Source organism: Oncorhynchus mykiss, chromosome 25 (genome assembly GCF_057628025.1).
Source record: "Oncorhynchus mykiss isolate SJ-2025 chromosome 25, ASM5762802v1, whole genome shotgun sequence".
NCBI classification, from domain to species: Eukaryota; Metazoa; Chordata; class Actinopteri; order Salmoniformes; family Salmonidae; genus Oncorhynchus; species Oncorhynchus mykiss.
In genome coordinates, this window is record NC_143046.1 from 69,597,884 (window position 1) to 69,624,918 (window position 27,035).

General features: G+C 40.4%; 1 protein-coding gene and 1 pseudogene across 4 annotated transcripts; both read right to left on the reverse strand.

Annotated features, from left to right (window-relative positions):
• Positions 1 to 14,971: 14,971 nt before the first annotated feature.
• Positions 14,972 to 15,820, reverse strand: LOC118944143 (SERTA domain-containing protein 3-like; annotated as a pseudogene).
• Positions 15,821 to 19,390: 3,570 nt separating this feature from the next.
• On the reverse strand, positions 19,391 to 27,035 carry LOC110505651 (cell division cycle-associated protein 4). 4 transcript variants are annotated; one of them, XM_090220919.1, is made up of 4 exons: positions 26,716 to 27,035; positions 24,209 to 24,424; positions 23,658 to 23,794; positions 19,391 to 23,355 (listed from the first exon to the last, which is right to left on the reverse strand). In XM_090220919.1, the coding sequence occupies exon 4, from the start codon at positions 23,344 to 23,346 to the stop codon at positions 22,411 to 22,413; it is 936 nt and encodes a 311-aa protein (XP_090077045.1). In that variant the 5' UTR covers positions 23,347 to 23,355; positions 23,658 to 23,794; positions 24,209 to 24,424; positions 26,716 to 27,035; the 3' UTR covers positions 19,391 to 22,410. The 4 variants fall into 4 exon arrangements, with proteins under 4 accessions (XP_090077045.1, XP_090077046.1, XP_036818118.2 ...); XM_090220920.1 differs by having other exon boundaries at positions 24,209 to 24,325; positions 26,716 to 26,830; XM_036962223.2 differs by lacking the exon at positions 24,209 to 24,424 and having other exon boundaries at positions 26,716 to 26,850.

The following is a 27,035-nucleotide window of genomic DNA, read 5'->3' on the forward strand; positions in this document are numbered from 1 at the left end:
GGTGTACATCTAAGATGTGGACCTGTGTTTAACATTATATAACATGCACTTATATAGAGAGAACAGAGATGAAACATAGCTGGTCATCCATAAACTATAACACTGATTTATTATCCCATCTTTAAGTGTATTCGACATTAAGTGACGTTTTACCCCAGAGTGAGCAGTACATTAGACATGATGTTTTGGCAGAGGGCGATCAATACAACACAAATGGAAGGCAGTATACTGTACATGCAGGGCAGTAATGTGCAGTTGTCGAAAGTTTACATACACCTTAGCCAAATACCTTTTAACTCAGTTTTTCACAATTCCTGACATTTAATCCCAGTAAGCATTCCCTGTCTTAGGTCAGGTAGGATCACCACTTTATTTTAAGAATGGGAAATGTCAGAATAATAGTTGAGAGAATTATTTATTTCAGCTTTTATTTCTTTCATCACATTCCCAGTGGGTCAGAAGTTTACATACACTCAATTAGTATTTGGTAGCATTGCCTTTAAATTGTTTAGCTTGGGTCAAACGTTTCGGGTATCCTTCCACAAGCTTCCCACAATAAGTTGGGTGAATTTTGGCCCATTCCTCCTGACTGAGATGGTGTAACTGAGTCAGGTTTGTAGGCCTCCTTGCTCGCACACGCTTTTTCAGTTCTGCCCACAATTTTTCTATAGGATTGAGGTCAGGGCCTTGTGATGGCCACTCCAATACCTTGACTGTGTTGTCTTTAAACCATTTTGCCACAACTTTGGAAGTATGCTTGTGGTCAATGTCCATTTGGAAGACCCATTTGCAACCAAGCTTTAACTTCCTAACTGATGTCTTGAGATGTTGCTTCAATATATCCACATCATTTTCCTGCCTCATGATGCCATCTATTTTGTGAAGTGCACCAGTCCCTCCTGTAGCAAAGCACCCCCACAACATGATGCTGCTTCACGGTTGGGATAGTGTTCTTCGGCTTGCAAGCCTCCCCCTTTTTCCTCCAAACATAACGATGGTCATTATGGCCAAACAGTTATATTCTTGTTTCATCAGACCAGAGGACAATTCTACAAAAAGTACGATCTTTGTCCCCATGTGCAGTTGCAAACCATAGTCTCGCCTTTTTATGGCGGTTTCGGGGCAGTGACTTCTTCCTTGCTGAGTGGCCTTTCAGGTTATGTCGATATTGGACTCGTTTTACTGTGGATATAAATACTTTTGAACCTGTTTCCTCCAGCATCTTCACAAGGTCCTTTGCTGTTGTTCTGGAATTGATTTGCACTTTTCGCACCAAAGTACATTCATCTCTAGGAGACAGAACGCGTCTCCTTCCTGAACGGTATGACGGCTGCGTGGTCCCATGGTGTTTATACTTGCGTACTATTGTTTGTACAGATGAACGTGGTACTTTCAGGCATTTAGAAATTGCTCCCAAGGATGACCCAGACTTGTGGAGGTCTACAATTGTTTTCTGAGGTCTTGGCTGATTTCTTTTCATTTTCCCATGATGTCAAGCAAAGAGGCACTGAGCTTGAAGGTAGGCCTTGAAATACATCCATGGGTACACCTCCAATTGACTCAAATTATGTCAGTTAGCCTATCAGAAGCTTCTAAAGCCATGACATCATTTTCTGGAATCTTCGAAGCTGTTTAAAGGCACAGTCAACTTAGTGTATGTAAACTTCTGACCCACTGGAATTGTGATACAGTGAGTGGTTGAAAAAAGCGTTTTAAAGACTCCAACCTAAGTGTATGTAAACTTTCGACTTTAAATGTAATACACACTTGTACATGTTTGAAATAGAACAAATATATACACCCACCTAATTATTATACTGTATTGGTTAGATTCTAATGAATTCCATGTTTCCAACTCGATGGCTTGGTCACTTCAGGACAGTTGCATATACATTACTGCCAGTCTTCTTCAGACCTTTTTTTTAGAGCTGTTAGATGATACTGCATTAGCTTTTGGCACAGGATCAAACAACAACTCCAAACCAGAATCAATGCTGGGCCAAGAGAAACAAGAACATTCTGTATCCCCATTCATCCTGTACCCATTCAAAATAATCAGGCTATACCTAATCTTCTTTGTGGATCTCATGCTCCTGAAAAGCACCATACAATATTTCATAATGTTAGAAACCCAGCATTAAAGGGTCACTCTGCCACTTTTCAACGTCATGTTCATTATCTCCAGCACCATACTAGTGTCTACATATGTGAAAACGGCGCATTTCCATTATTTTGTAGAAAATAATATAACGTTAAAAAGTTCTACCCCCAGAGCTGTGCCACAACCGGCCGTGGCTAGGAGTCCCATAGGACAACTGGCCCAGCGTCGTCCGGGTTAGGGGAGGGTTTGGCGGTGGGGCTTTACTTTTACTTTACTTCATCATGCTCTAGTGGCTCCTTGTGTCAGGCCAGGTGCCTGCAGGCTGACCCCGGTCGCCAGTTGAATGGTGTTTCCTCCGACACATTGGTGCGGCTGGCTTATGGTTTAAGCTGGCGGGTGTTGAGGAGCACGGTTAGCCGTGTCATGTTTCGGAGGACACATAACGCCACCTTGGCTTCTCCGTGCTCGTTTGGGAGTTGCAGCGATGAGACAAGATCGAAAGAATTGGGGAGAAAAGGGGGGGGGTGGGTAATAATAATAAAATAACAAACAAAAAAGCTCTACCCCATGACATCATCAAAAGTTTAAAAATTTAGAAAACATTGATTTTCAAACACTATGACATTCGCGGCAAAGTGGGGAGCAAGAAAATGCCCTCCCTCGAAACACCTAGAAACACCTAGAAACACCTCGAAACACCTAGAAACACCTAGAAACACCTAGAAACACCTCGAAACACCTCGAAACACCTCGAAACACCTTGCAGGTTTTGAAAATCATGTTTTTTCTTACTTTTAATTCTACCCTGTGATTTTTTAGGCCCGTTTTTCTTATCTTCTTAACCACAGATCATAGAAACACGCCAGGCTAACTGGGAGGGCAGAGCGTTGGACTAGTAACCGAAAGGTTGCAAGATCAAATCCCCGAGCTGACAATGTAAAAATCTGTTGTTCTGCCCCTGAACAAGGCAGTTAACCCACTGTTACGAGGCAGTGATTGAAAATAAGATTTTGTTCTTAACTGATTTGCCTAGTTAAATATAGGTAAAATATGTAGACACTGGTTTGGTGCTGAAGATAATGACTATGGGATTGCCCTCATTGTCACTATGTAGTATGTGGAGAAGAAATAGTGTATGCCGCTATGCAAGGTGTATGTGTCTTTAGAGCCATCCAGCAGCATACGATGTTACCTAGATCAGTTCCAGAAAACCTCCTTTAAAAAAGTTGAAGTGTGTAGAATCCTGTGAGAAGATGCTCATGGCTCAGAGAAAGGCCACACAATAGGACGAGGGGTGATATTTAGGCATCGGCTCCAGTAAGCACACCGTAAACAACAAACCTAAGGTTCCCAGACATCTAGGCATCAAATGACATCTGTAGCCTACAAAACACACAAACATAGCCTATATACACAGACACATACCTATACCCTTGTACAAACAACTTCCATCCATAAACATGACAACACCATTGGAAACTAAACATCATGAGATCCTAAATCATGCATATTTGAGCTTTTTCCATCGGTATCATATAGGACAGGACCCATTCCGTCTGCCATTTAATTATAAAATCAATGTTATGTATACTTTCCGGCATCTCCAGTCTCCACCTGAAATGCTGATGAATCCGAAAGTCCTTCATGGACCATGTCAACAATAATGCCCTCTGTGCCCACAAAGACAGACAGAGCTGCACAAAATGGTGTTAGTCTAAGAAATGTGCTTTCCAGAAATACTGCATGCATTCCTCAACGGAAAAAGTCAAGAAATGAATAAATCCACTGTAGTATTTGTTTAGCAAACAAAAGAGAAATAATGCATTGTTAATGGTGATTTAGTGGTTAATGGTGATTTAATGAAAAACATCTTAATCGTATAATGAATACTAAACATTTAACAGATTTTCCATGAACCAGATTAGGACAACTAAGGTGGATTTGGGTTGACTCCCTCTGATATGATAAAATATAGGTAGAGTAACTGCCAAAATTAAGGAAAGAGAAAATGAAAGATACAAAATATATTAAAAGCAGGTGCTTCCACACAGGTGAGTTAGTTAAGCAATTAAAACATCCCATCATGCTTAGGGTCACGTATAACAATTCCCAGCTGCCCATTATTTCAGCTACCATGGCTAGAAGAAGAGATTTTAGTGACTTTGAAAGAGGGGTCTCAAAGGAGTATAGGGTGTTAAAGGAGTGTGTGTGTGTGTGTGTGTGTGTGTGTGTGTGTGTGTGTGTGTGTGTGTGTGTGTGTGTGTGTGTGTGTGTGTGTGTGTGTGTGTGTGTGTGTCTCAGTCACCAGATCTCAACCCAATTGAAACTTATGGGAGATTCTGGAGTGGTGCCTGAGACAGTGTTTTCCACCACCATCAACAAAATACCAAATTATGAAATTTCTTGTGACGAATGGTGTCACATCCCTCCAATAGAGTTCCAGACACTTGTAGAATCTATGCCAAGGTGCATTGAAGCTGTTGTGGCAGCCCTGGGGGATCATGGTGACCCAACACCCTACTAAGACACTTTATGTTAGTGTTTCCTTTATTTTGGCAGTTACCTGTATTTTTGCCTGTATGAATGAGTGAAGACCTTTAATGGTTAAATGTGCAAATAAATATATAGATCGTTTCAGTTCCTACCATGGTTTTTGGTTGAGTAACATACGGTAGCTCTGATGGACATGTGGACAGTAGGCCTAGTAAACATTTGCACATTACATGGCAAATTTCATCAGCTTCAAAATCCCCCTCCCCATTGGTTCTATGTGACTGAGGGCCATGTTATAACAAGAGAAAAAAATGTTTTATCACCACATGATGGAGACTACTGCACCAATACAAGACCTGTAAAATGTTGATGTTGAACAGTTGAGTTTGAAAAAAATCCCCACGTTGAGAACAGTGCAGAGCGGACTAATAACTTATACTCTGCCTTTAATTACCCATCTTCATAATTCATTTTGAGTTAATTCAATTGACGAGTGTAACTTGCATAACCCCATGGCATACCACGGCTCTTGTTCTGCATAGACAGCAGAAGACGTGCTCTAGTCCAAAGTGACAGACACATTTTTATTTGTATTTATTATGGATCTGTCTTGGCAGCAGCTAATGGAGTCCAGCAAAATTAAGGCAGCTATAAAAAATTTCAAACATTACAATACATTCACAGATTTCACAACACACTGTGTGCCCTCAGGCTCCTACTCCACCACTACCACATATATACAATACAAAATCCATGTGTACTTGTGTGTATAGTGTGTATGTTATCGTGTGTGTATGCATGTGTCTGTGCCAGTGTTTGTGTTGCTTCACAGTCCCCGCTGTTCCATAAGGTGTATTTTGATCTGTTTTTTAAATCTAATTTTACTGCTTGCATCAGTTACTTGATGTGGAATAGAGTTCCATGTAGTCATGGCTCTATGTAGTACTGTGTGCCACCCATAGTCTGTTCTGGACTTGGGGACTGTGAAGAGACCGCTTGTGGCATGTCTTGTGGGGTATGCATGGGTGTCCTAGCAGTGTGCCAGTAGTTCAAACAGACAGCTCGGTACATTCAACATGTCAATACCTCTCACAAATACAAGTAGTGATGAAGTCAATCTCTCCTCCACTTTGAGCCAAGAGAGATTGACATGCATATTATTAATGTTAGCTCTCTGTGTACATCCAAGGGCCAGTCGTGCTGCCCTGTTCTGAGCCAATAGTCATTTTCCTAAGTCCCCTTTTGTGGCACTTGACCACACGACTGAACAGCATTATTAGTACTGTTACATATTGGTTTTTCATTTGAAATTATATCTCATTTGAATGTAATATTGTGGGCCCTCACTATAGCAGGGATCCTCAGGGTAATTTAGTGAAGACGTTAGGATTAAAAAACTCTGAATTTCAGAGAACTTGTCCTCTTGAATGTTGCTGTTTTGCATCACTTCCCACTGGGCACAAACTGGTTAAAACAACTTTGTTTCAACGTAATTTGTCAACGTATTGTGAGATGGAATCTATGTGGAAAATACATTGGATTTGAAAAAAGTCATCAACACAAACTGTTATGAGGGTGACATTTCTAGATTATGTCATCACTGTAACTAATTTTCAACATAGACACACACCTTGTTTAAAATACGTTTCATTTGTACCTTTGAAACAACGCCAGATCTTCAACGTTATATCCACCATTTTAAAAAACAATAGGCTGAGCAGCACCTCCTACTGGAGAGTTGATGTACAGCTATTCGTTTGGTCTCCTATCCAAGGATTTTTAACCAGCAGTGCTTAGCTTTTATATTTGTCACTGACTACTACTAATGTGCTAACGTGAGAATGATTATTGAGAGACCTCTTAATAACTAAATATATTCTCTGTTGCTATTGAAGTCATTCCAAAGTGTAGGTTTAACAGACGGCCGTGATTGGAAGTCCCATAGTTCAATAAATAAATAAATGTTTTCAATTAAATGTAAACATACTTTATAAGTCATATATTTAATTCCAGTTTGTCTACAAATTAATAACTGATATGTTGGATTCACATCTCCATCTCAACCAAAAATCTAAGTTAAAGAATAGGACTAAAATAAATCAAATCAACCTTTAAATACACTTTAAATAAAGTTTGATTTGATTTAGTTCTGTTCTTTAACTTTGATTATTGGTTGAGATGGAGACGTGACTACAACATATCAATTATTCATTTGGAATCAAACTAGAATTGGTTGACAAGCAAACACAATTCAATAATACTTTTGCAATACAGTAAAAAGATAGCTAATTAACTTGTTGACAAATGATATGATGGATTCACTTCTGCAACTAAACCAAAAAATCAAAGCTAAGGAATAAGGATTAAGCCAGTTGTTCAGATGAAACTATATCTAAGCTATATCTAAACTGTATCCTTTAAATGTTGAGATTGGTTGTCAAACAAACATAATTCAATAATATTTTTGTAAAACAGTAAATAGCCTTAAGGTAACACATCCATGGCCACATTTTGAGATTAGCCTGCTGTAATTATAAATGTCTTCTTACATAATCATAGAAAGTAGGAATGTTCAAGATAGCGTTCACAGTTGCTGTAATAATCTGTTCAGAATCTTGACTAGCATTGATCACTGACACAATGCACTTTTAATGTAATCTCAACTGCATTCCAGGTCATTTGGATGTGCAATTAGATGAAGCACAGTGATAATACATAATGTTGTGTATAAACACAAAATATCTGACATTGTATTCCCATCTGAACTTTGTTGTGCTTTTAAATGGTTGAAAGTGTAGTGATAACACATTTAGACGACAACTAAACAAAAAATTGGACATTGTTTTTCTTTGGAATTTGGTTGAAATTGGGGATTCAACAAAGGTAGCTGTCTTTTTGAATGGGTGAATAAAGGTTGAGCTCTCATTAATCAACGCCTCAACCAAATATTACCCAAACGTCCACGTTGAAATGATTGGTGTGCCCAGTGGGTTTTGGCATGAATGCTTTGGCAATAACTTGCTGTCACATATTTGCCACCAGGCCCTTCCTTTTACAATTACTATTCTGAGTTCACATGGCATGCCTTGAGTAAAATGGTGTTGAGGAATGCCTATTCTGAGTTCACATGGCATGCCTTGAGTAAAATGGTGTTGAGGAATGCCTATTCTGAGTTCACATGGCATGCCTTGAGTAAAATGGTGTTGAGGAATGCCTATTCTGTGTTCACATGGCATGCTTTGAGTAAAATGGTGTTGAGGAATGCCTATTCTGAGTTCACATGGCATGCTTTGAGTAAAATGGTGTTGAGGAATGCCTATTCTGAGTTCACATGGCATGCCTTGAGTAAAATGGTGTTGAGGAATGACTATTCTGAGTTCACATGGCATGCTATGAGTAAAATGGTGTTGAGGAATGACTATTCTGAGTTCACATGGCATGCTTTGAGTAAAATGGTGTTGAGGAATGACTATTCTGAGTTCACATGGCATGCTTTGAGTAAAATGGTGTTGAGGAATGCCCCAAATAATTTTCGTTATACTGTCTGTCAACAAGACTTGGAAAAAAAGCCTAATCACATGAGTCTTGTCAGATTCTGTCTGTGAGAAACAGTGTGTACTATTACTACTAATTGAGTCTGTGGTTTTGATTGTAACCATGTGGATGGATATAAATATTTCCTCCGATGTAATTGGTCTCATTGTGTGAAACCATAAGAGTCAGAGTCAGGCTGTGAATTTATTTCCCAAGAAAATACATGTTTACGCACAGTAATAGTCCTTGATTGCTTGACTGGACTGGCATAGAAGAGCTCTTCAGAGGATAAAACTGAAAGGACAGCCACGTCATTTACAATAAACTATAGCCACAAAAACATGCACTGCCTAGTCATGTCTTGACAATTGACTCTGTCACCTACAGATATTAGTACATGTGTTTTGATTGACCACAACAGTGACTGAAACACACATATTAGAACTTAGGGCGCCCTCTGTCGGTTTCAGTTGGGTGTAGCTCTCGGCTGTCAATGCACCTGCATCAGGTAAGGTTTCGTCATCGGGACGGCTCCAAAACATTAGGAAGTAGGCTGCTGTATTTTATCATCTTCCAGATTCTTTAAAACTTAATATGTTATAGAGACCCGCTACCAGTAAGGAATATTGTCCTATTTAGCTGTCTATCAACAAAATATAGACAGCTAATACAGTGTGTTGTGAGTTTAATGCATACAGTCAATGGTTTAATGTAATAATAACGAACGTAAGAGGGATATTTCAAATGAGTTCAGTCACAGTCTAGCAACGGCTTAGCATTATGTGTAGGTTATGGACCGTGTTTGTTGTTTTATTAATCAGGTGTGTATAATTCTCTTTATATGCATATATCACTGTTTTTGTGGCTATCGTTAACTGACATGGCTGTCCTTTCAGTAATATCCTCTGTTAAACCTAATATAGAGTATAAGGGAATCATAACAATAGAGAGAGTGAAGTCACTGAGGCTACTTCCGATCATCACAGCATTGCCTGATCTGTCCAGACGTTGAGAGCATCTGTGGATGTGGACGGACGGATACATTTCAATTTCCTCCATTATCTGATCCTTGTCCAAGAACAGACTCTTATTCGTTCAATAGAGGAATCATTCATTTTTGCTTACGGGGATTTTGAAGACTGGTCTGTCCAAACGGCTTGGGAAGAGAATGACCCCAAGGTGCATTTAGGGACTGGAGTTCTGCCAGGTCAGATACAGTTGACAGATCTTCATCTTTACCATGTTCTTCACCCATGAAAAATAAACATATCTCTCAACAAAGGTGAGAGTGCACCCATGTTTTTGTTGATTCAAAGTTTACCCAGTTAAAAGGAAATTATTACATTTAGAAGTCTATTGTAATTGTAAAGGTCAACAGTGAAGAGGCGACTCCAGTATGCCTTCCAGGCAGAGTTCCTCTGTCCAGTGTCTGGGCTTTTTTGCCCATCTGAATCTTTTATTGGCCAGTCTGAGATATGTATTTTTTTTTCAACTCTGACTAGAGGGCCAGCATTCCGGAGTCGCCTCTTATCTGTTGACGTTGAGACTGGTGTTTTGCGGGTACTATTTAATGTAGCTGCCAGTTGAGGACTTGTGAGGTGTCTGTTTCTCAAACTAGACACTCTAATGTACTTGACCTTTTGCACAGTTGTGCAGGGTGGCCTCCCACTACTCTTTCTATTCTGGTTAGAGCTAGTTTGCGCTTCTGGGAAGGGAGTAGTACACAGCATTGTACGAGATCTTCAGTTTCTTGGCAATTTCTCACATGGAATAGCCTTCATTTCTCAGAACAAGAATAGACTGACGAGTTTCAGAAGAAAGTTATTTGTTTCTGGCCATTTTGAGCCTGTAATCAAACCCACAAATGCTGATGCTCCAGATACTCAACTAGTCTATAGAAGGCCAGTTTTATTGCTTCTTTAATCAGGGCAACAGTTTTCAGCTGTGCTAACATAATTGCAAAAGGGATTTCTAATGATCAATTAGCCTTTTAAAATTATAAACTTGGATTAGCTAACACAATTGCCGTTGGAACACAGGAGGGATGGTTGCTAATAATGGGCCTCTGTACGCCTATGTAGATATTCCATTAAAAATCAGCCGTTTCCAGCTACAATAGTCATTTACAACATTACCAATGTCTACACTGTATTTCTGGTCAATTTGATGTAACTTTAATGGACAAAAAAATATTTTTTCTTTAAAAAACAAGGACATTTCCAAGTGACCCCAAACTTTTGAATGGTAGTGTATATATTTTGATACAGAGTGCAGTTACAGTGTTACTATACCATTTTCTATGAATGTACTGAGTGATTTATTCTGTTTAACAATTGTCAAGAGCAGAGGGAACAATGCTCCTTTTGAGATGATGCAACTCCGTGGAAAGACTGGAAGTAAGTCACAGCACTCCACTAGAGGGCAGACTGGCCTCAAGTCCTGAACCCCATTTTGCAGACAAACAAAACTGTCTGCTGGCAATATTCACAAGCAGTCAGCCCTGTGTGAGCTAGACATAAAATTGACATTAACCAATATTTTATTGAAGATATTTAGCCTTTGTGTGGTGTTGTGGGTCCTGGGGACTCATTTTCAATGTTTACTAAAATAAAATTATACTATTAATAAATTTTTCAACCTCATTGGCCTTGGCCCATTTTCTGTGAAAAACATGTAAAATAACACATTTTCATTGAGTGCACATGTGCACCCACCTACACATTTATATTACATATGTGGTGTTCGGGTCCACTGGACCCGAGGGTAATATAAGTGTGGAGAAGTGTGTGTGTGTGTAGGTGAAAACAAGTAAAACTTAAACAAAAAGGTTTGCTGTGTGCCTACGCTCTGTCTTCCTCCTCCCTGGGCCTGCTGTTTCAACACAGCACCAAGAACCTGTCTGTCTCCCTGCCTGTCTCCTACTTTTCTTGCAGTCTTTACCCTTTGTAGTGTGTGAAACTACACAATGTCTTGCGGGAACCAGAATGTACAGTGCCTTGTATTCGGCCCCCTTGAACTTTGCGACCTTTTGCCACATTTCAGGCTTCAAACATAAAGATATAAAACTGTATTTTTTTGTGAAGAATCAACAACAAGTGGGACACAATCATGAAGTGGAACGACATTTATTGGATATTTCAAACTTTTTTAACAAATCAAAAACTGAAATATTGGGCGTGCAAAATTATTCAGCCCCTTTACTTTCAGTGCAGCAAACTCTCTCCAGAAGTTCAGTGGGGATCTCTGAATGATCCAATGTTGACCTAAATGACTAATGATGATAAATACAATCCACCTGTGTGTAATCAAGTCTCCGTATTATTGCACCTGCACTGTGATAGTCTCAGAGGTCCGTTAAAAGCGCAGAGAGCATCATGAAGAACAAGGAACACACCAGGCAGGTCCGAGATACTGTTGTGAAGAAGTTTAAAGCCGGATTTGGATACAAAAAGATTTCCCAAGCTTTAAACATCCCAAGGAGCACTGTGCAAGCGATAATATTGAAATGGAAGGAGTATCAGACCACTGCAAATCTACCAAGACCTGGCGTCCCTCTAAACTTTCAGCTCATACAAGGAGAAGACTGATCAGAGATGCAGCCAAGAGGCCCATGATCACTCTGGATGAACTGCAGAGATCTACAGCTGAGGTGGGAGACTCTGTCCATAGGACAACAATCAGTCGTATATTGCACAAATCTGGCCTTTATGGAAGAGTGGCAAGAAGAAAGCCATTTCTTAAAGATATCCATAAAAAGTGTTGTTTAAAGTTTGCCACAAGCCACCTGGGAGACACACCAAATATGTGGAAGAAGGTGCTCTGGTCAGATGAAACCAAAATTGAACTTTTTGGCAACAATGCAAAACGTTATGTTTGGAGTAAAAGCAACACAGCTGAACACACCATCCCCACTGTCAAACATGGTGGTGGCAGCATCATGGTTTGGGCCTGCTTTTCTTCAGCAGGGACAGGGAAGATGGTTAAAATTGATGGGAAGATGGATGGAGCCAAATACAGGACCATTCTGGAAGAAAACCTGATGGAGTCTGCAAAAGACCTGAGACTGGGACGGAGATTTGTCTTCCAACAAGACAATGATCCAAAACATAAAGCAAAATCTACAATGGAATGGTTCAAAAATAAACATTAGAATGGCCAAGTCAAAGTCCAGACCTGAATCCAATCGAGAATCTGTGGAAAGAACTGAAAACTGCTGTTCACAAATGCTCTCCATCCAACATCACTGAGCTCGAGCTGTTTTGCAAGGAGGAATGGGAAAAAATGTCAGTCTCTCGATGTGCAAAACTGATAGAGACATACCCCAAGCGACTTACAGCTGTAATCGCAGCAAAAGGTGGCGCTACAAAGTATTAACTTAAAGGGGCTGAATAATTTTGCACACCCAATTTTTAAGTTTTTGATTTGTTAAAAAAGTTTGAAATATCCAATAAATGTCGTTCCACTTCATGATTGTGTCCCACTTGTTGTTGATTCTTCACAAAAAAATACAGTTTTATATCTTTATGTTTGAAGCCTGAAATGTGGAAAAAGGTCGCAAAGTTCAAGGGGCCGAATACTTTCGCAAGGCACTGTAAGTGTGAGTGATGTTGCATGTGTGTGTGTCTGACTCTCCTACCTTGGCCTGCTGTAACTATATAAGTGAGTGAGATGTTAGTTAAATTCCTGAACTAAGTGTTTTCATCATTCTAGATTACAGTCGGTAGCAACAAGAAGAAGCGCTGTGATGTGTGTGGACCCAAGAAGGACAGGAAGACACAGTACACATGCATCAAGTGCAAGAAATACATTTGCAACAAACACACACACAGTACAATGTGTCCTTCCAATTTGTTCAGTTCAAAGAAATAAACATGAATAGTGATGCAAACCCTGTTTCATTAGTATAGCTTCAAGATAAACATGATTTATTCCACCCAAGTCTTGATTGTAATTGATTTCTTTACAAAAAATCACATTTTATCAAAAAACAAATGGTGCTTTAATTGATAAATGTGATCTAACTGAGGTAAATGGCTAATATTAACCATGTGTGCTGTCTATATTTCTTGTAATTGATATAAGTCAACATCTAAGTATTAAGTATTTTTTTACGGAAATTGTTATGGCTATATAGTTTTAAAAATCCAATAATGTTGTGGGTCCATCAGACTTGCGAACATTGGGTTAATAACAAAAACATGAAAACCACACAAGGGTTAATATTCATTAACTAAAATCAAGAGGCAAATCTCTATTACTTTTTCATTATTTGTGGGTCAGATCTATGGCATGGTATGTGATTATGTTAAATCAGAATTAAACACAGAAATTGCAATGGGAAGACATCCACTGACGCGAAGCATTGTATAGTTTAAAATGTTATTAAACATAATTTAATTTCAATGTACGTATAAAACAAATACTGACATCTGACTACATGAACCAGGATAATGGCAGAATCTTTTCTAAGAGTTGATTCATTCCATATCATCATTATTTACAAATCTAAAAAGTTGATATTGCACTTAAAAACCATTGAACACATTGACTAGTAGTATTTGATACAGCAGATCTACAAGCCAAAGTTACTATCAGCATCCTAACAAAACATGAATGAGCTGGAGGAAGACATGTAACTTGCTAATAAGAGGAGTCATTCTCATGACCAGTTGTTATATTTTTGCTACACCTCAAAACAATGATCTGGAGAAACAAAAGCTCACAAAAATGTATGACTGTCCCATTTGTCCATATATTTGATCAAATACCCATCTCTAAGATTGCGTTTACACAGGTAGACAATTTTGATCTTTTTTCCACTAATTGGGCTTTTAACCAATCACATCAGATATTTTTCTGAGCTTCGATCTGATTAGTCAATTAGACCAATTAGTGAAATATCAGAATTGGGCTTCCCGTGTAAACACAGCCTTAGTCTCACTGTAGAAACCTGGCTTGACATCTTGAGGAGTGCATGGTACAAATATAAATCTAAGTAATGATTGGGTGTGTCTTCTTACTGTGGATAGGTGTTGTGGAAAACTGGATTGTTTGTGCTTTAACTATTTATGGAATCACATTATTGGCGTCTTCCACATCTATCTTTCCCCCATTGTGTTCCTCTGCTTTGTTAACCTGCCTAAATACTCTAAACCACAGACATTTTCATGGGATTGGTCAATGGGGTATGATGGAGCTAATCAGCACAAAGCAGCGTAACAGGGAGGTTACTACATGTGTACAACTCCATCTGAGCCAGTTCTCTTCCATACAGTGAAAACGAGGGGTTGGTGGATGAGAACACTCCTCCCACATGTCATTTGATTGGTTGGCGGGTTGAGTCTATGAATAGAAATGTAATACTGAGAGCAAAACAATCACCTTTTCACAAGTAGGCCCATCCTACATGACAAGATATGTAGTCCTACATTTTCCTCCCCCCTCTTATTTCCATCTCTCTCTCTCTCATCTCCTCCCAGCTAGTGCACTGGTGGGATGTCAGAGTGAATTAAGATTACATTCCAGTGCAGTGGCTGAAGAGAGACAAAGGGACATGGAGGAAGGGAGGATGATCCTGGGTTGTATTGAGCCTTTACATGACACTCACACGTGGAGGAAAGCGCTCACTGCTAAGCTCTCCACTTGATATATTTCTTAACTTTCCTCATTGAAACTCAAATACTACATTTCTACAGACTTATTTTAAGTCTTTAAGGCACTGTTTTTTTAAAGGGAAAAGTGGCTGCTATAATTTGATTAAATGCAAAGATAATGTACAATTTCAAGAAGATGCATTATATAATAGCACAAGCACTAAAGGTAAAATGATTTTTTCTCGCATTCTGCTGACTCCCTCAAGAACTGAACATTATGTTCTCAGTAGATACACCGTCTACGTCACCTTAATAAAACCGCTCTCGTATGACAAAAATACTGATGATGTCCAAATCCTTAACAACCAGGTCATGACCCCTTGATGTGAACTACATGTTTCATGAGTTGACTAGGATCTCCATAATGTGGTCCAGATCATTGAGGTCGGTCAGACACCGCTTTAGTCCCTTGTCCCCCCAGGACGACACCCCGCACACCCAGGATGGGTAGCCGGTCAAGGCCGAGGGGATATCAGAGTCGTACATGGAAGTGTCAATGCCCTCAAAGATGTCATCCAGGGCAAGGTCCGTGAGGTAGCCCAGGGCTTTGTGCTCTGGGGTGCCCAGAGGAGCTGTCCTGTAAGGGAGATGTAGGCAACAAAGGGTGGGGCGGCGAGGGCGAGGAGACACCCAGTGCGTTTCCTTCAGCACACCCTGGGCAGGTGAGTGGGCCATCCTCCTCCCAAATACCATCACTGAGAGAGTCATGGTGGACAGCATTTAAAGGCAAGTTTGAGAGGTCAGTTGTGTGGGTAGGTGCATCAGGGTAAGGGGAGAGTGACTGGGCTGACAGGTCAAGACTACCTGGCAAATCCCTGTGCATGTCCTATTGAATCTGCCTCAGGGTATTCACCTGCAGCACTGAGCGGTGCTGGCTTAGTTCTGCTCCTGTTCGACTGCGCTGTAGCTTGTCCAGGCATAGGCTGAGCACCAGCTGCTGCAGATGAGGCAGGTAAGAAGACCCACCCTGAGCCTTGACCTCAGCCTTCTCTGGCAAATAGACCTTGAGCCCCTCTGCCTCATTACAACTGTTTCCGCTTCACGCCACGACCCAACATAGATCTAGACAGGAAAGACATTGATCACTTTCACTGATCAACATTTGAGTATGAAATATACACATCACTTGAGTCTGGTCTTCATATAGTTTTAAATCTAGTTTGTAATGTAAGGCTCTTCTTGTTCAGTGAGTCGATAGGCTACTGTATCGGCCTACATGTGCAACGTGTGTACTTGCTGTTACTGTATTGGCCAGGTCTATATGTGCAACATTAGCCTAGACAGCAGATAGTGGGCGCTAATGGATGATGCTTTATGTACAAGCAGGTCCAATGGGGACACTTGAGTATATTACCGGCTGGGCACATCAATCCTGGACGATAATGTAGCTCTAGCGCCCAATATCGGCTGCCTAGGGTAGTGCAACTTCTGTCTCGCTGTTGACAGTGCTCTAATTAACTACTGTATTTATGCATATTTTCATGTGTAAGACAGCAATAAATATGAGCTTGAGTAAAGGATGAATAATGCGTTCCAATATTTTTTCCATTATAAAATTAACAATTTATGAAGTGCTGTTGAGACACGACTATCTAGAAAACGCAAACACAACATGCTAGTAATACTACCAATACAAATCACATAGGCTAATCTACCTGTATTATGGAGCTACTGCATTTGATTCCAACTCCTCGGTTTATAAAATATCCTGCGCATTGTCGATGATTCGTTGCTCTCTCAAAAGACCGTCATTTACACAGTTGAGTTTTCACTGCATCTTATTGAAATGTGAGGAAGGCAAGAAATCGTACAAATGTTTCGTTCAAAGGCCGTGTCTCTTTTCGTTATGGCTATCCCCCTGACCGCTGATAAACGTGTCTGTTTTGCTTGGAGGGGTGTGGGACTACAGGGACACATGGAAAGGCAGAGACAGTTCCCGGATACCCATTATGAAAGCAGTTGGTCGGCGAGACCGCAGACCAAGCCTCCACTAATTGTCATTGGGCGGTCTCTACCACTCACGGGGCTGGGAAATGTGCAACACATTTGAGGTTTGTAACTTTTTACATGCGTTGAAATTCAAAGTACCCAGTCTACATCGCAGCGCATTTGACTGCAAATCAAGAGTTGTTACTGTTAAAACCATCGAACACGGTTACAGACGCATGGATTACGAAGTTATTTCATACAATGTAACAATTACATTTTCCTTATGAGAAAATAACTATTGTGGTGGATTGGCCCATGTACATCCACGCAAGGTCAAAAGTCTATTGTAATTGTAAAAAGTGTGTGTGCACATTACAAAAGTAAAGTATTACCTTGGGAGGAACAAATTTGGAGATCAATGTGTCTTTCAATGTTTTCGACATTTCAATGAAGATTTGGAAGAATATTCCATTAATAAGTACAGTGCCTTGCGAAAGTATTCGGACCCCTTGAACTTTGCGACCTTTTGCCACATTTCAGGCCTCAAACATAAAGATATAAAACTGTATTTTTTTGTGAAGAATCAACAAGTGGGACACAATCATGAAGTGGAACGACATTTATTGGATATTTCAAACTTTTTTAACAAATCAAAAACTGAAAAATTGGGCGTGCAAAATTATTCAGCCCCTTAAGTTAATACTTTGTAGCGCCACCTTTTGCTGCGATTACAGCTGTAAGTCGCTTGGGGTATGTCTCTATCAGTTTTGCACATCGAGAGACTGACATTTTTTCCCATTCCTCCTTGCAAAACAGCTCGAGCTCAGTGAGGTTGGATGGAGAGCATTTGTGAACAGCAGTTTTCAGTTCTTTCCACAGATTCTCGATTGGATTCAGGTCTGGACTTTGACTTGGCCATTCTAACACCTGGATATGTTTTGGATCATTGTCTTGTTGGAAGACAAATCTCCGTCCCAGTCTCAGGTCTTTTGCAGACTCCATCAGGTTTTCTTCCAGAATGGTCCTGTATTTGGCTCCATCCATCTTCCCATCAATTTTAACCATCTTCCCTGTCCATGCTGAAGAAAAGCAGGCCCAAATCATGATGCTGCCACCACCATGTTTGACAGTGGGGATGGTGTGTTCAGCTATGTTGCTTTTACGCCAAACATAACATTTTGCATTGTTGCCAAAAAGTTCAATTTTGGTTTCATCTGACCAGAGCACCTTCTTCCACATGTTTGGTGTGTCTCCCAGGTGGCTTGTGGCAAACTTTAAACAACACTTTTTATGGATATCTTTAAGAAATGGCTTTCTTCTTGCCACTCTTCCATAAAGGCCAGATTTGTGCAATATACGACTGATTGTTGTCCTATGGACAGAGTCTCCCACCTCAGCTGTAGATCTCTGCAGTTCATCCTGTGATCTGTGATCATGGGCCTCTTGGCTGCATCTCTGATCAGTCTTCTCCTTGTATGAGCTGAAAGTTTAGAGGGACGGCCAGGTCTTGGTAGATTTGCAGTGGTCTGATACTCCTTCCATTTCAATATTATCGCTTGCACAGTGCTCCTTGGGATGTTTAAAGCTTGGGAAATCTTTTTGTATCCAAATCCGACTTTAAACTTCTTCACAACAGTATCTCGGACCTGCCTGGTGTGTTCCTTGTTCTTCATGATGCTCTCTGCGCTTTTAACGGACCTCTGAGACTATCACAGTGCAGGTGCATTTATACGGAGACTTGATTACACAGGTGGATTGTATTTATCATCATTAGTCATTTAGGTCAACATTGGATCATTCAGAGATCCTCACTGAACTTCTGGAGAGAGTTTGCTGCACTGAAAGTAAAGGGGCTGAATAATTTTGCACGCCCAATTTTTCAGTTTTTGATTTGTTAAAAAAGTTTGAAATATCCAATAAATGTCGTTCCACTTCATGATTGTGTCCCACTTGTTGATTCTTCACAAAAAAATACAGTTTTATATCTTTATGTTTGAAGCCTGAAATGTGGCAAAAGGTCGCAAAGTTCAAGGGGGCCGAATACTTTCGCAAGGCACTGTATAATGGTCTCACTTCATAATATAGTCAAATCTAAGTACCTAATTACTCCATTGTTAATATTTTTGTTATCATGAAAATAGTCCAAAAATGTACCGTTTCAAATCCTGTGTTAAGAAATGCAATGTTAGTCTCATGGAATATCATTTCTTGAGCACTACAGAAATCAATTGATATTATGGTGTGCATTTACGTTTTTGAAGGTTGTACACTGATTGGTATGCACATTACACAGCTTACACTACAAATCAACCACAATACTTTAACTTACCTTTATACTAGCGGTTAGGATTCCTGGCTTTCACTCAGGCGGCCGGGGTTCGACTACCGGTATGGAAACAACTGTTTTGGGGCGACAGGTAGTCTAGTGGTTAGAGCATTGGGCCAGTAATCGAAAGGTTGCTGAATCGAATCCCTGAACTGACAAGGTAAAAATCTGTCATTCTACCCCTGAATAAGGGGCAGGCTGTCATTGAAAGAAAGAATTTGGTCTTAACTGACTTGCCTAGTTAAAAAAATATTCACAAAAGGTCTTTAAATAAAAGGAGAAATTTCATTTAAAAAAAATAAAGTATTTATACTAAGACTAATTTGATCAAATTAATTAAAATTAAAAAATGACAAGATTTGCACCTTTTATTATAAAAAAATATTTACAAAGGTCCTAAAATGTTTTCTTAATATAAAAATGCATATACTTTACAATTGTTAAGGTCTTTGAAATTCTAGCTGCTGTTTGAAGCAGTGACATCATTCAGAGGAGTTTTGTGGTAGTAATGACCAGAGTAATACTGTCAGATTTTACTGGTACGGTTTGCCTGAGTAATCGTTTCATCATGATAAGGAGACATTATGAACAGAAATCTTTAGAGAAAGAGCTGCTTGTAAAAATAAATTTAAAAAATGATAGTTGAATTCTGTACAAAATATATTTTTGCAAAAGAAATGCATAGTGAATAGGGGGGGGGGGGGGGGGGTATTGAGTTGTAATTAAGCAATAAGGCAAAAGGGGGTGTGGTATATGCCCAATATATACCACGGCTAAAGTGTGCCTGGATAAAGCCCTTAGCCATATACCACAACCACCCGAGGTGTCTTATTTCTATTATAAATTGGTTACCAACGTAATTAGAGCAGTAAAAATGTCATACCCGTGGTATATGGTCTGATATACCACAGCTTTGAGCCAATCAGCATTCAGGGCTCGAACCACCCAGTTTATAATATATCACATGGGTATACACAGCTCAGTTTAAAAATCTACGTGGCATGTATGTATCTGTATTTAATAAATTAAATAAATTAAAAGGAATAACTTAATGGGTCAACCAATAATTCTTAATTTGTAGTAATACAAATATCAGAAAATAAGGCTTCTTAATGTTGATATCAAGCAAGAGTTTCTCTAAATACTTTACAAATATAGTCTAGGTTGTAAGGGATGGATTCCAATCAAGTAGGAAAAAAACTGTGCCCATCTTGAGACTTAAATGCTTAAAACCAAACCATAGGAAGACATTGGGTGACTGGCTAAATTAAAATGTATCATATTCAAAATATGGGGGGAAATTATATTAAATCATACTGGTAAATTTCCCAAACTGTAAATTGCAAAAATATATATTTCTATATACATACAGTAGAAGTCAGAAGTTTACATTTACTTTGGAATCATTAAAACTCGTTTTTCCACCACTCCACAAATTTCTTGTTAACAAACTATAGCTTTGGCAAGTCGGTTAGCACATCTACTTTGTGCATGACCCAAGTAATTTTTCCAACAATTGTTTACAGACAGATTATTTCACTTATAACTCACTGTGTCACAATTCCAGTGGGACAGAAGTTTACATACACTAAGTTGACTGTGCATTTAAACAGCTTGGAAAATTCCAGAAAATTATGCTGTGGCTTTAGAAGTTTCTGATAGGCTAATTGACATAATGAGTCAATTGGAGGTGTACCTGTGGATGTATTTCAAGGCCTACCTTCAAACTCAGTGCCTCTTTGAATGACATCATGGGAAAATGAAAAGAAATCAGCCAAGACCTCAGAAAAAAAATTGTAGACCTCCACAAGTCTGATTTATCCTTGGGAGCAATTTCCAAACACCTGAAGGTACCACATTCATCTGTACAAACAATAGTATGCAAGAATAAACACCATGGGACCACACAGCAGTCACATCGCTCAGGAAGGAGACGCGTTGTCTCCTAGAGATGAATGTACTTTGGTGCGAAAAGTGCAAATCAATCACAGAACAACAGCAATGGACCTTGTGAAGATGCTGGAGGAAACAGGTACAAAAGTATCTATATCCACAGTAAAACGTGTCCTATATCACCATTACCTGAAAGGCCGCTCAGCAAGGAAAAGGCCACTGCTCCAAAACTGCCATAAAAAAAAGCCAGACTACGGTTTGCAACTGCAAATGGGGACAAAGATCGGACTTTTTGGAGAAATGTTCTCTGGGCTGATGAAACGAAAATATAACTGTTTGGCCATAATGACCATCGTTATGTTTGGAGGAAAAAGGGGGACGCTTGCAAGCCGAAGAACACCATCCCAACCGTGAAGCATGAGGGTGGCAGCATCATGTTGTGGGGGTGCTTTGCTGCAGGAGGGACTGGTGCACTTCACAAAATAGATGGCATCATGAGGGACAAAAATTATGTGGATATATTGAAGCAACATCTCAAGACACCAGTCAGTTAAAGCTTGGTCGCAAATGGATATTCCAAACGGACAATGACCTCAAGCGTACTTCCAAAGTTGTGGCAAAATGGCTTAAGGACATCACAGTCAAGGTATTGGTGTGGCCATCACAAAGCCCTGACCTCAATCCTATAGAAAAAGTGTGGGCAGAACTGAAAAATCATGTGCGAACAAGGAGGCCTACAAACCTGACTCAGTTACACCAGCTCTGTCAGGAGGAATGGGCCAAAATTCACCCAAATTATTATGGGAAGCTTGTGGAAGGCTACTCAAAACGTTTGACCCAAGTTAAACAATTTAAAGGCAATGCTACCAAATACTAATTGAGTGTATGTAAACTTCTGACCCACTGGGAATGTGATGAAAGAAATAAAAGCTGAAATAAATCATTCTCTCTACTATTATTGACATTTCACATTCTTAAAATAAAGGGGTGATCCTAACTGACCTAAGACAGGGAATTTTTTACTAGAATGAAATGTCAGGAATTGTGAAAAACTGAGTTTAAATGTATTTGGCCAAGGTATATGTAAACTTCTGACTTCAACTGTACGTACATGTTTCACTAATATTTGTTTTACTCTTTAGGAAAATATGCATCGCTTCAGAGGGTCTATTTGTGTGTAGTGTAATGACATTGTTCTTCAGTCCATACATATTACAATAAATAAAAACAAAACTGGAAAAATAGATTGTATGACAAAAAGAAATATAGAAAAGTATGTCAAATAAGAAATCATAATGGTATAGGTTGTAATCTCTGCCCACTTAGAGATGCACAGCTGCATGTCGTAACACTGAATAAGTTCTTGATTTCATAAACCCTCAACATCTGAACGTATAATAACACCATATCCAAATATACGCACCACGTGCACAGTCTGTAACGAGTCTGCAAAGTAAGTATGCAAGGAAGTGTGTTGTTTCTCAGGAGCCCACTATGATCTCCATGATGTGGTCCAGTTCATTGAGGTCTGATCGGCAGCTGGTGCTGGAACTGAGGGGTGAGGGCCCATGGGAGGACAGGCTCTCCAGGAGGTCATAGGGCCCCATCTTAGGAACACTCTGCATTCCTGTCAGCACTGTATCAAGGTCGTAGTAAGACGCATCCACGTCTGAAAACAGTTCCTCCAGAGCAGGGTCGGGGCTGGGCGCAGGGTTTTTGATCTCGAACGTGCCAAAGACCTGCTCTGCTGTCCTGGTGTCCTCCACCAGGCTGTCACGCTCCCTCTCCTCCCCCTCTGAGCCAGACCCACACTCCTCACTGTCCTCCTCCTCCTCATCATCATCATCATCATCTTCACCTGTCTCCTCCTCTTCCCAGCAGGGGTCCATGCCAAAGGTGCCTGGCAGGTAGGAGGTTGGGGCTTGGGGGGAGACAGTGGACATAGTCATCCCCACCTCTGCCGCCGCCGCCTCCTCCTCCTCCTCCAACACCTCCTCCGCAGGGCAGCCCTCTGAACCCACCACTGGGAAGGGCTTGGGGACCTGCTCCCCCTGGGCTGCCTCTGTCTGCCGGCACAGAACCTCGGTGGCCACCAGGCGGTCTGCAGAGCACTGGGCAGCAGCGTTGGCAGCACTCAGGGCCTGGGTCATGATCTGCCAGGTGCCGTCCTGGGTCATCTCCTCCTGGATTTGCCTAACCGTGTTGGCAATCAGCACCGAACGGCACAGATTAGGCTCCACCAGCATGTGGCACAGCTGCAGTTTGATCAGGGACATGTCCAGCAGGGACTGCCGCTGCAGGCTGTAGGACGACAGCATCCTCACAGCTGCCAAACTCGACTGATTCACATCCTCACCGCCTGCCACAGGTTCCTCCCTGGAGTCGGAAAACTTGCGCTTCGTGCCCTTCGGGAACATTTTGGCTCTCTGGGGTGAAGGGAAACGGAAAGAGTGTTATTGGTGACAAACCTGTCACAAAAACTTCACATTCTAACAAACACACATGATATCATGAAATACTGTGTTGTCTTGATGAATTTTAGTTATCAAAACTACATTCAAAAAATGTATGAATTTATAATTTGTGGTGTTATGTTTGAAGTGTGTGGCATAAGGACTTTTCATTGGTAAGAGAATTTCATGAAGAAGAATCTCTACAGGTTAGCTAAATATTAATGTAATGTGCTACAGTATAAATAGCTTGTTGTTTTTCTGAAAGTTTGCTATACCTTTCCTGTTGAGAGGCACAGGCATTAGCATAGCAGCTTGGTCCCGGCTGCAGCGCTTCAGTACTTTTGTACAAGCAACAAGCAGCTTTTGTTCTGCACCCTTTCTGCCCATTTTAGGCCAGTCTGAAGCAAGGCTCCTGCTGGGCGGAACAACCACACTTTTAACAGACCCACTGAACCACCGAAAATACAGCATGTTACCAACCAACTACCATCACTGCGGTCAAAATCAGGACAGGTCAGGCTTTTCTCAACAACAAAAAACACAATCAGCTCATGTACATACACTATCCCACCCCACGTCAAACATCTAAATATTGGCAAAAGTGAGTTCACTTCTGTACTACCGGAGTGAAGTTAATAGGACACATACTGGGTGAGAAAAGTCAAAAGAATACCACACAGGTTTAAATGTGATATGTTTGAGATATACACACCATGCTCCAAAAAATATAACTGCTATAATGTAATTAAAGGGAAAGGAGGAACAGTGAAAATAACCTTCCTGAAGCAGTATCTCTGTCTGAATGAGAAGATATCAGAAGACTTGCCTCAAAACAACAGGGGACGGCTGTTGACTCCAAGGGACCAACAAGCAGGGAAGAGCAGAGTAGGGAGAGAACACAGGACAGGAGCCTGTGTGACATCACACTACATTTTCCATCAGACTAAAACAAAGGAACTTCTGTCAGGGTGTGCATCTCCTCAGAGAGAGCAGTGGCTGGGGCAGTAATTGGAGTTACTACTCTGCTACATGGATCAACCATCTACGAAGCAAGAAATTATATCAAACAGGAGACAAGTATGAAATAAATTAAGCTAATAAAGTAACATTTTGGTTCAAAACAGCAAACATTTGCACTTAATAGATTTTAACACTATACTAGCTTATGGCAAAAAAAGCACAGTTGATAATAGCAACTTAAGCAATGTTCCTAATAAGCAAATGTCTTGTATCTATCTATTCTAGAGCTGCAGGGATACACTGGACATCACAGGGGCACAATCTATCAGTCTGCCAAGCAAAGGACATTGAGCTTTGGTCCTACCTGAGAAGACATCTCAGCACTGAAGCAACAAATAACATCACAAGTGACACTGTCGCATTTACTGTATGTTTTCACCATTGGAAGCAATCAGGAGAGTGCTTTTGAGTGTGTTAATGAACCTAACTTGAATGCAGACTTTATGGCCGACCACTTAGCCTAACCATTGCTTTCACTAGAGGGTGGTTATGTGCTTCTAATGTCATTAGCCATCAATAAACCATGATGAAAAACAATATGTCACATAATTGGACTGGTGCCCTTACTGAAATCTAAGATCATGTTAGCTGCAAGAACTGAAGACTGCAAATGGACCTGCGTCAGACCACGGATAAAATGCACAAACAGTCTGATACAATCCTCTGGGGTACAAGACAACTGTCAAATTCAGCAAATGTTGTGTTCTAAATAGCTAAAACCCAAATAATAATTCCATATTTTCTAGTCCAATTCATGAGTAGCGTTGCCAGGTACCCTATTCAAAATACAAAATGTGAGGCAGACATGAATGTACTTTCTCTGTTTCTCTTTTGTTACCTTAGTGGTAACTGTAAAAAAGAATGGAGAATTTCTAGCTAAGAAGCAAAATACTACACAAGTAACAACACAGGGTTCATGTTAATGCACCATTTCACCCACAAACAATAGGTGTCTACTATGGGAGTATAGCTGATTGGATATCTGAAAACAAGGAAAAAAGGAGGCGCAATCATTTTGATGAGAAAAAACGAGTTAGTGGTGCCAGGCAGGGGACTTTTTGCTCTTTATGAACACTGCAAACCTAAAATGGCCTGTTCAATACAAATCTGTTAGGTTGTAATCCATTGACAAATAGGATCTAATAGGTTAATGTGGCTATAAGAAAACAAAACATAGGTCAAGCCAACATACACCCCTTCAAATTAGGACGGCAGGTAGCCTAGTGGTTAGGACGTTGGGCCAGTAACCAAAAGGTTGCTGGATGGAATCCCTGAACTGACAAGGTAAAAATCTGTCGTTCTGCCCCTGAACAAGGCAGTTAACCCACTGTTCCCCAGTAGGCCGTCATTGTAAATAAGAATTTGTTCTTTACTGACTTGACTAGTAAAATAAAGGTTAAATGAAAAAAAAAAATCTTTAAAGTTGAATCATTGTTTTGATGAATCAAGGTTTTGTACTCCAAACAATTAATCTGTCAGTACCAAATGTAAGGAGGGAACCTCATTCATGTATGCTGTGCTTGTTGTACTGTATGTGTTATGCCTCAGTTATATTACACCGTTCTAAACGTCAAAGAGCAGCAAGGCTTACATAAAATAGCATTAACACCCACAGCTCCACCAGAGATCCTCCTCCTCCTCGTCTCTGGCTCCACCTAGGAATAGTCTCCCCTCCCCCACAATACTGACGTTGACAGTATTTCCGCTGCCGCTTATGCTTTTTTGAATGGAGAAATTAGCTGACTACGCAACAGTGCGAGTGTGTATCCTGCAATTCATAATAGGTTAATACAAAAATATGTACATAATGAAATTAGTTATTTATATTGCACTCACTGCAATAGCGCATGTCCTTCTCTGGTAGCTGTACCGCATGCTTTGTCTAGCTCGAGCAACAGGGACGCTGGGGCGACAACGGAGATGAGGCCATTTTGAAATAACTAACTACGTTACCTACTGTAGCTAGCTAATTCCCACTCTGCGATATAATTGTTTAACTATAAAATAACGGATATAAATGGGGTAGATTATTACAACACTGTTTTTAAAATTATGAACTTCCCTTTTCCAACTACATTTCTCCACTCTCCCTAACTGACATGGATACTCCCGCATGAAAATTGTTTAGCTACCTAACTACCGTTAGCTAACGTTACCTAGCTAAATGTGTAGCTAGCGCACCCCCCCCCCCCCCCCCCCACCCACCCCCTCACCAGACTAACATTTGACAAGACTTTCGGAGATAAACATTTCAATAAATGCGCCATATCAATCCTAACAAATAAATACAGTCGGTTAATTAATTTGGCGTACCTTTATTTTTACTTTATTCCGGTGTTGGTCATAGGATCCTCTGTAGAAAGCGGAGATCGGGCTGAGATGAGATCATTTATGCCACGGCTTCAAAACTAGCTACCTCGTCTTCACTGCTCCCTGCTTGCTACGGCCAGGGAGCAGGAGGGGTGAATGGGGCGGGTTCCATGCATCTTGATAGACAGGCTGTCATTGTCACTTGAACGAGAGCACCAGAACAAAAGGTACACTCCACACTCTCAAAACGCAAAGAAATGGCACAGCAACAACAGCACATGTAAATCAGAGCTCGCGTGCGTTTCCCCTCACAACTGCAGACT

What these genes read in the sequence shown, in the direction of transcription:
- LOC110505651 (XM_036962222.2), bottom strand. Translation starts at nt 23,346, where the DNA reads ATGTTCCCGAAGGGCACGAAGCGCAAGTTTTCCGACTCCAGGGAGGAA.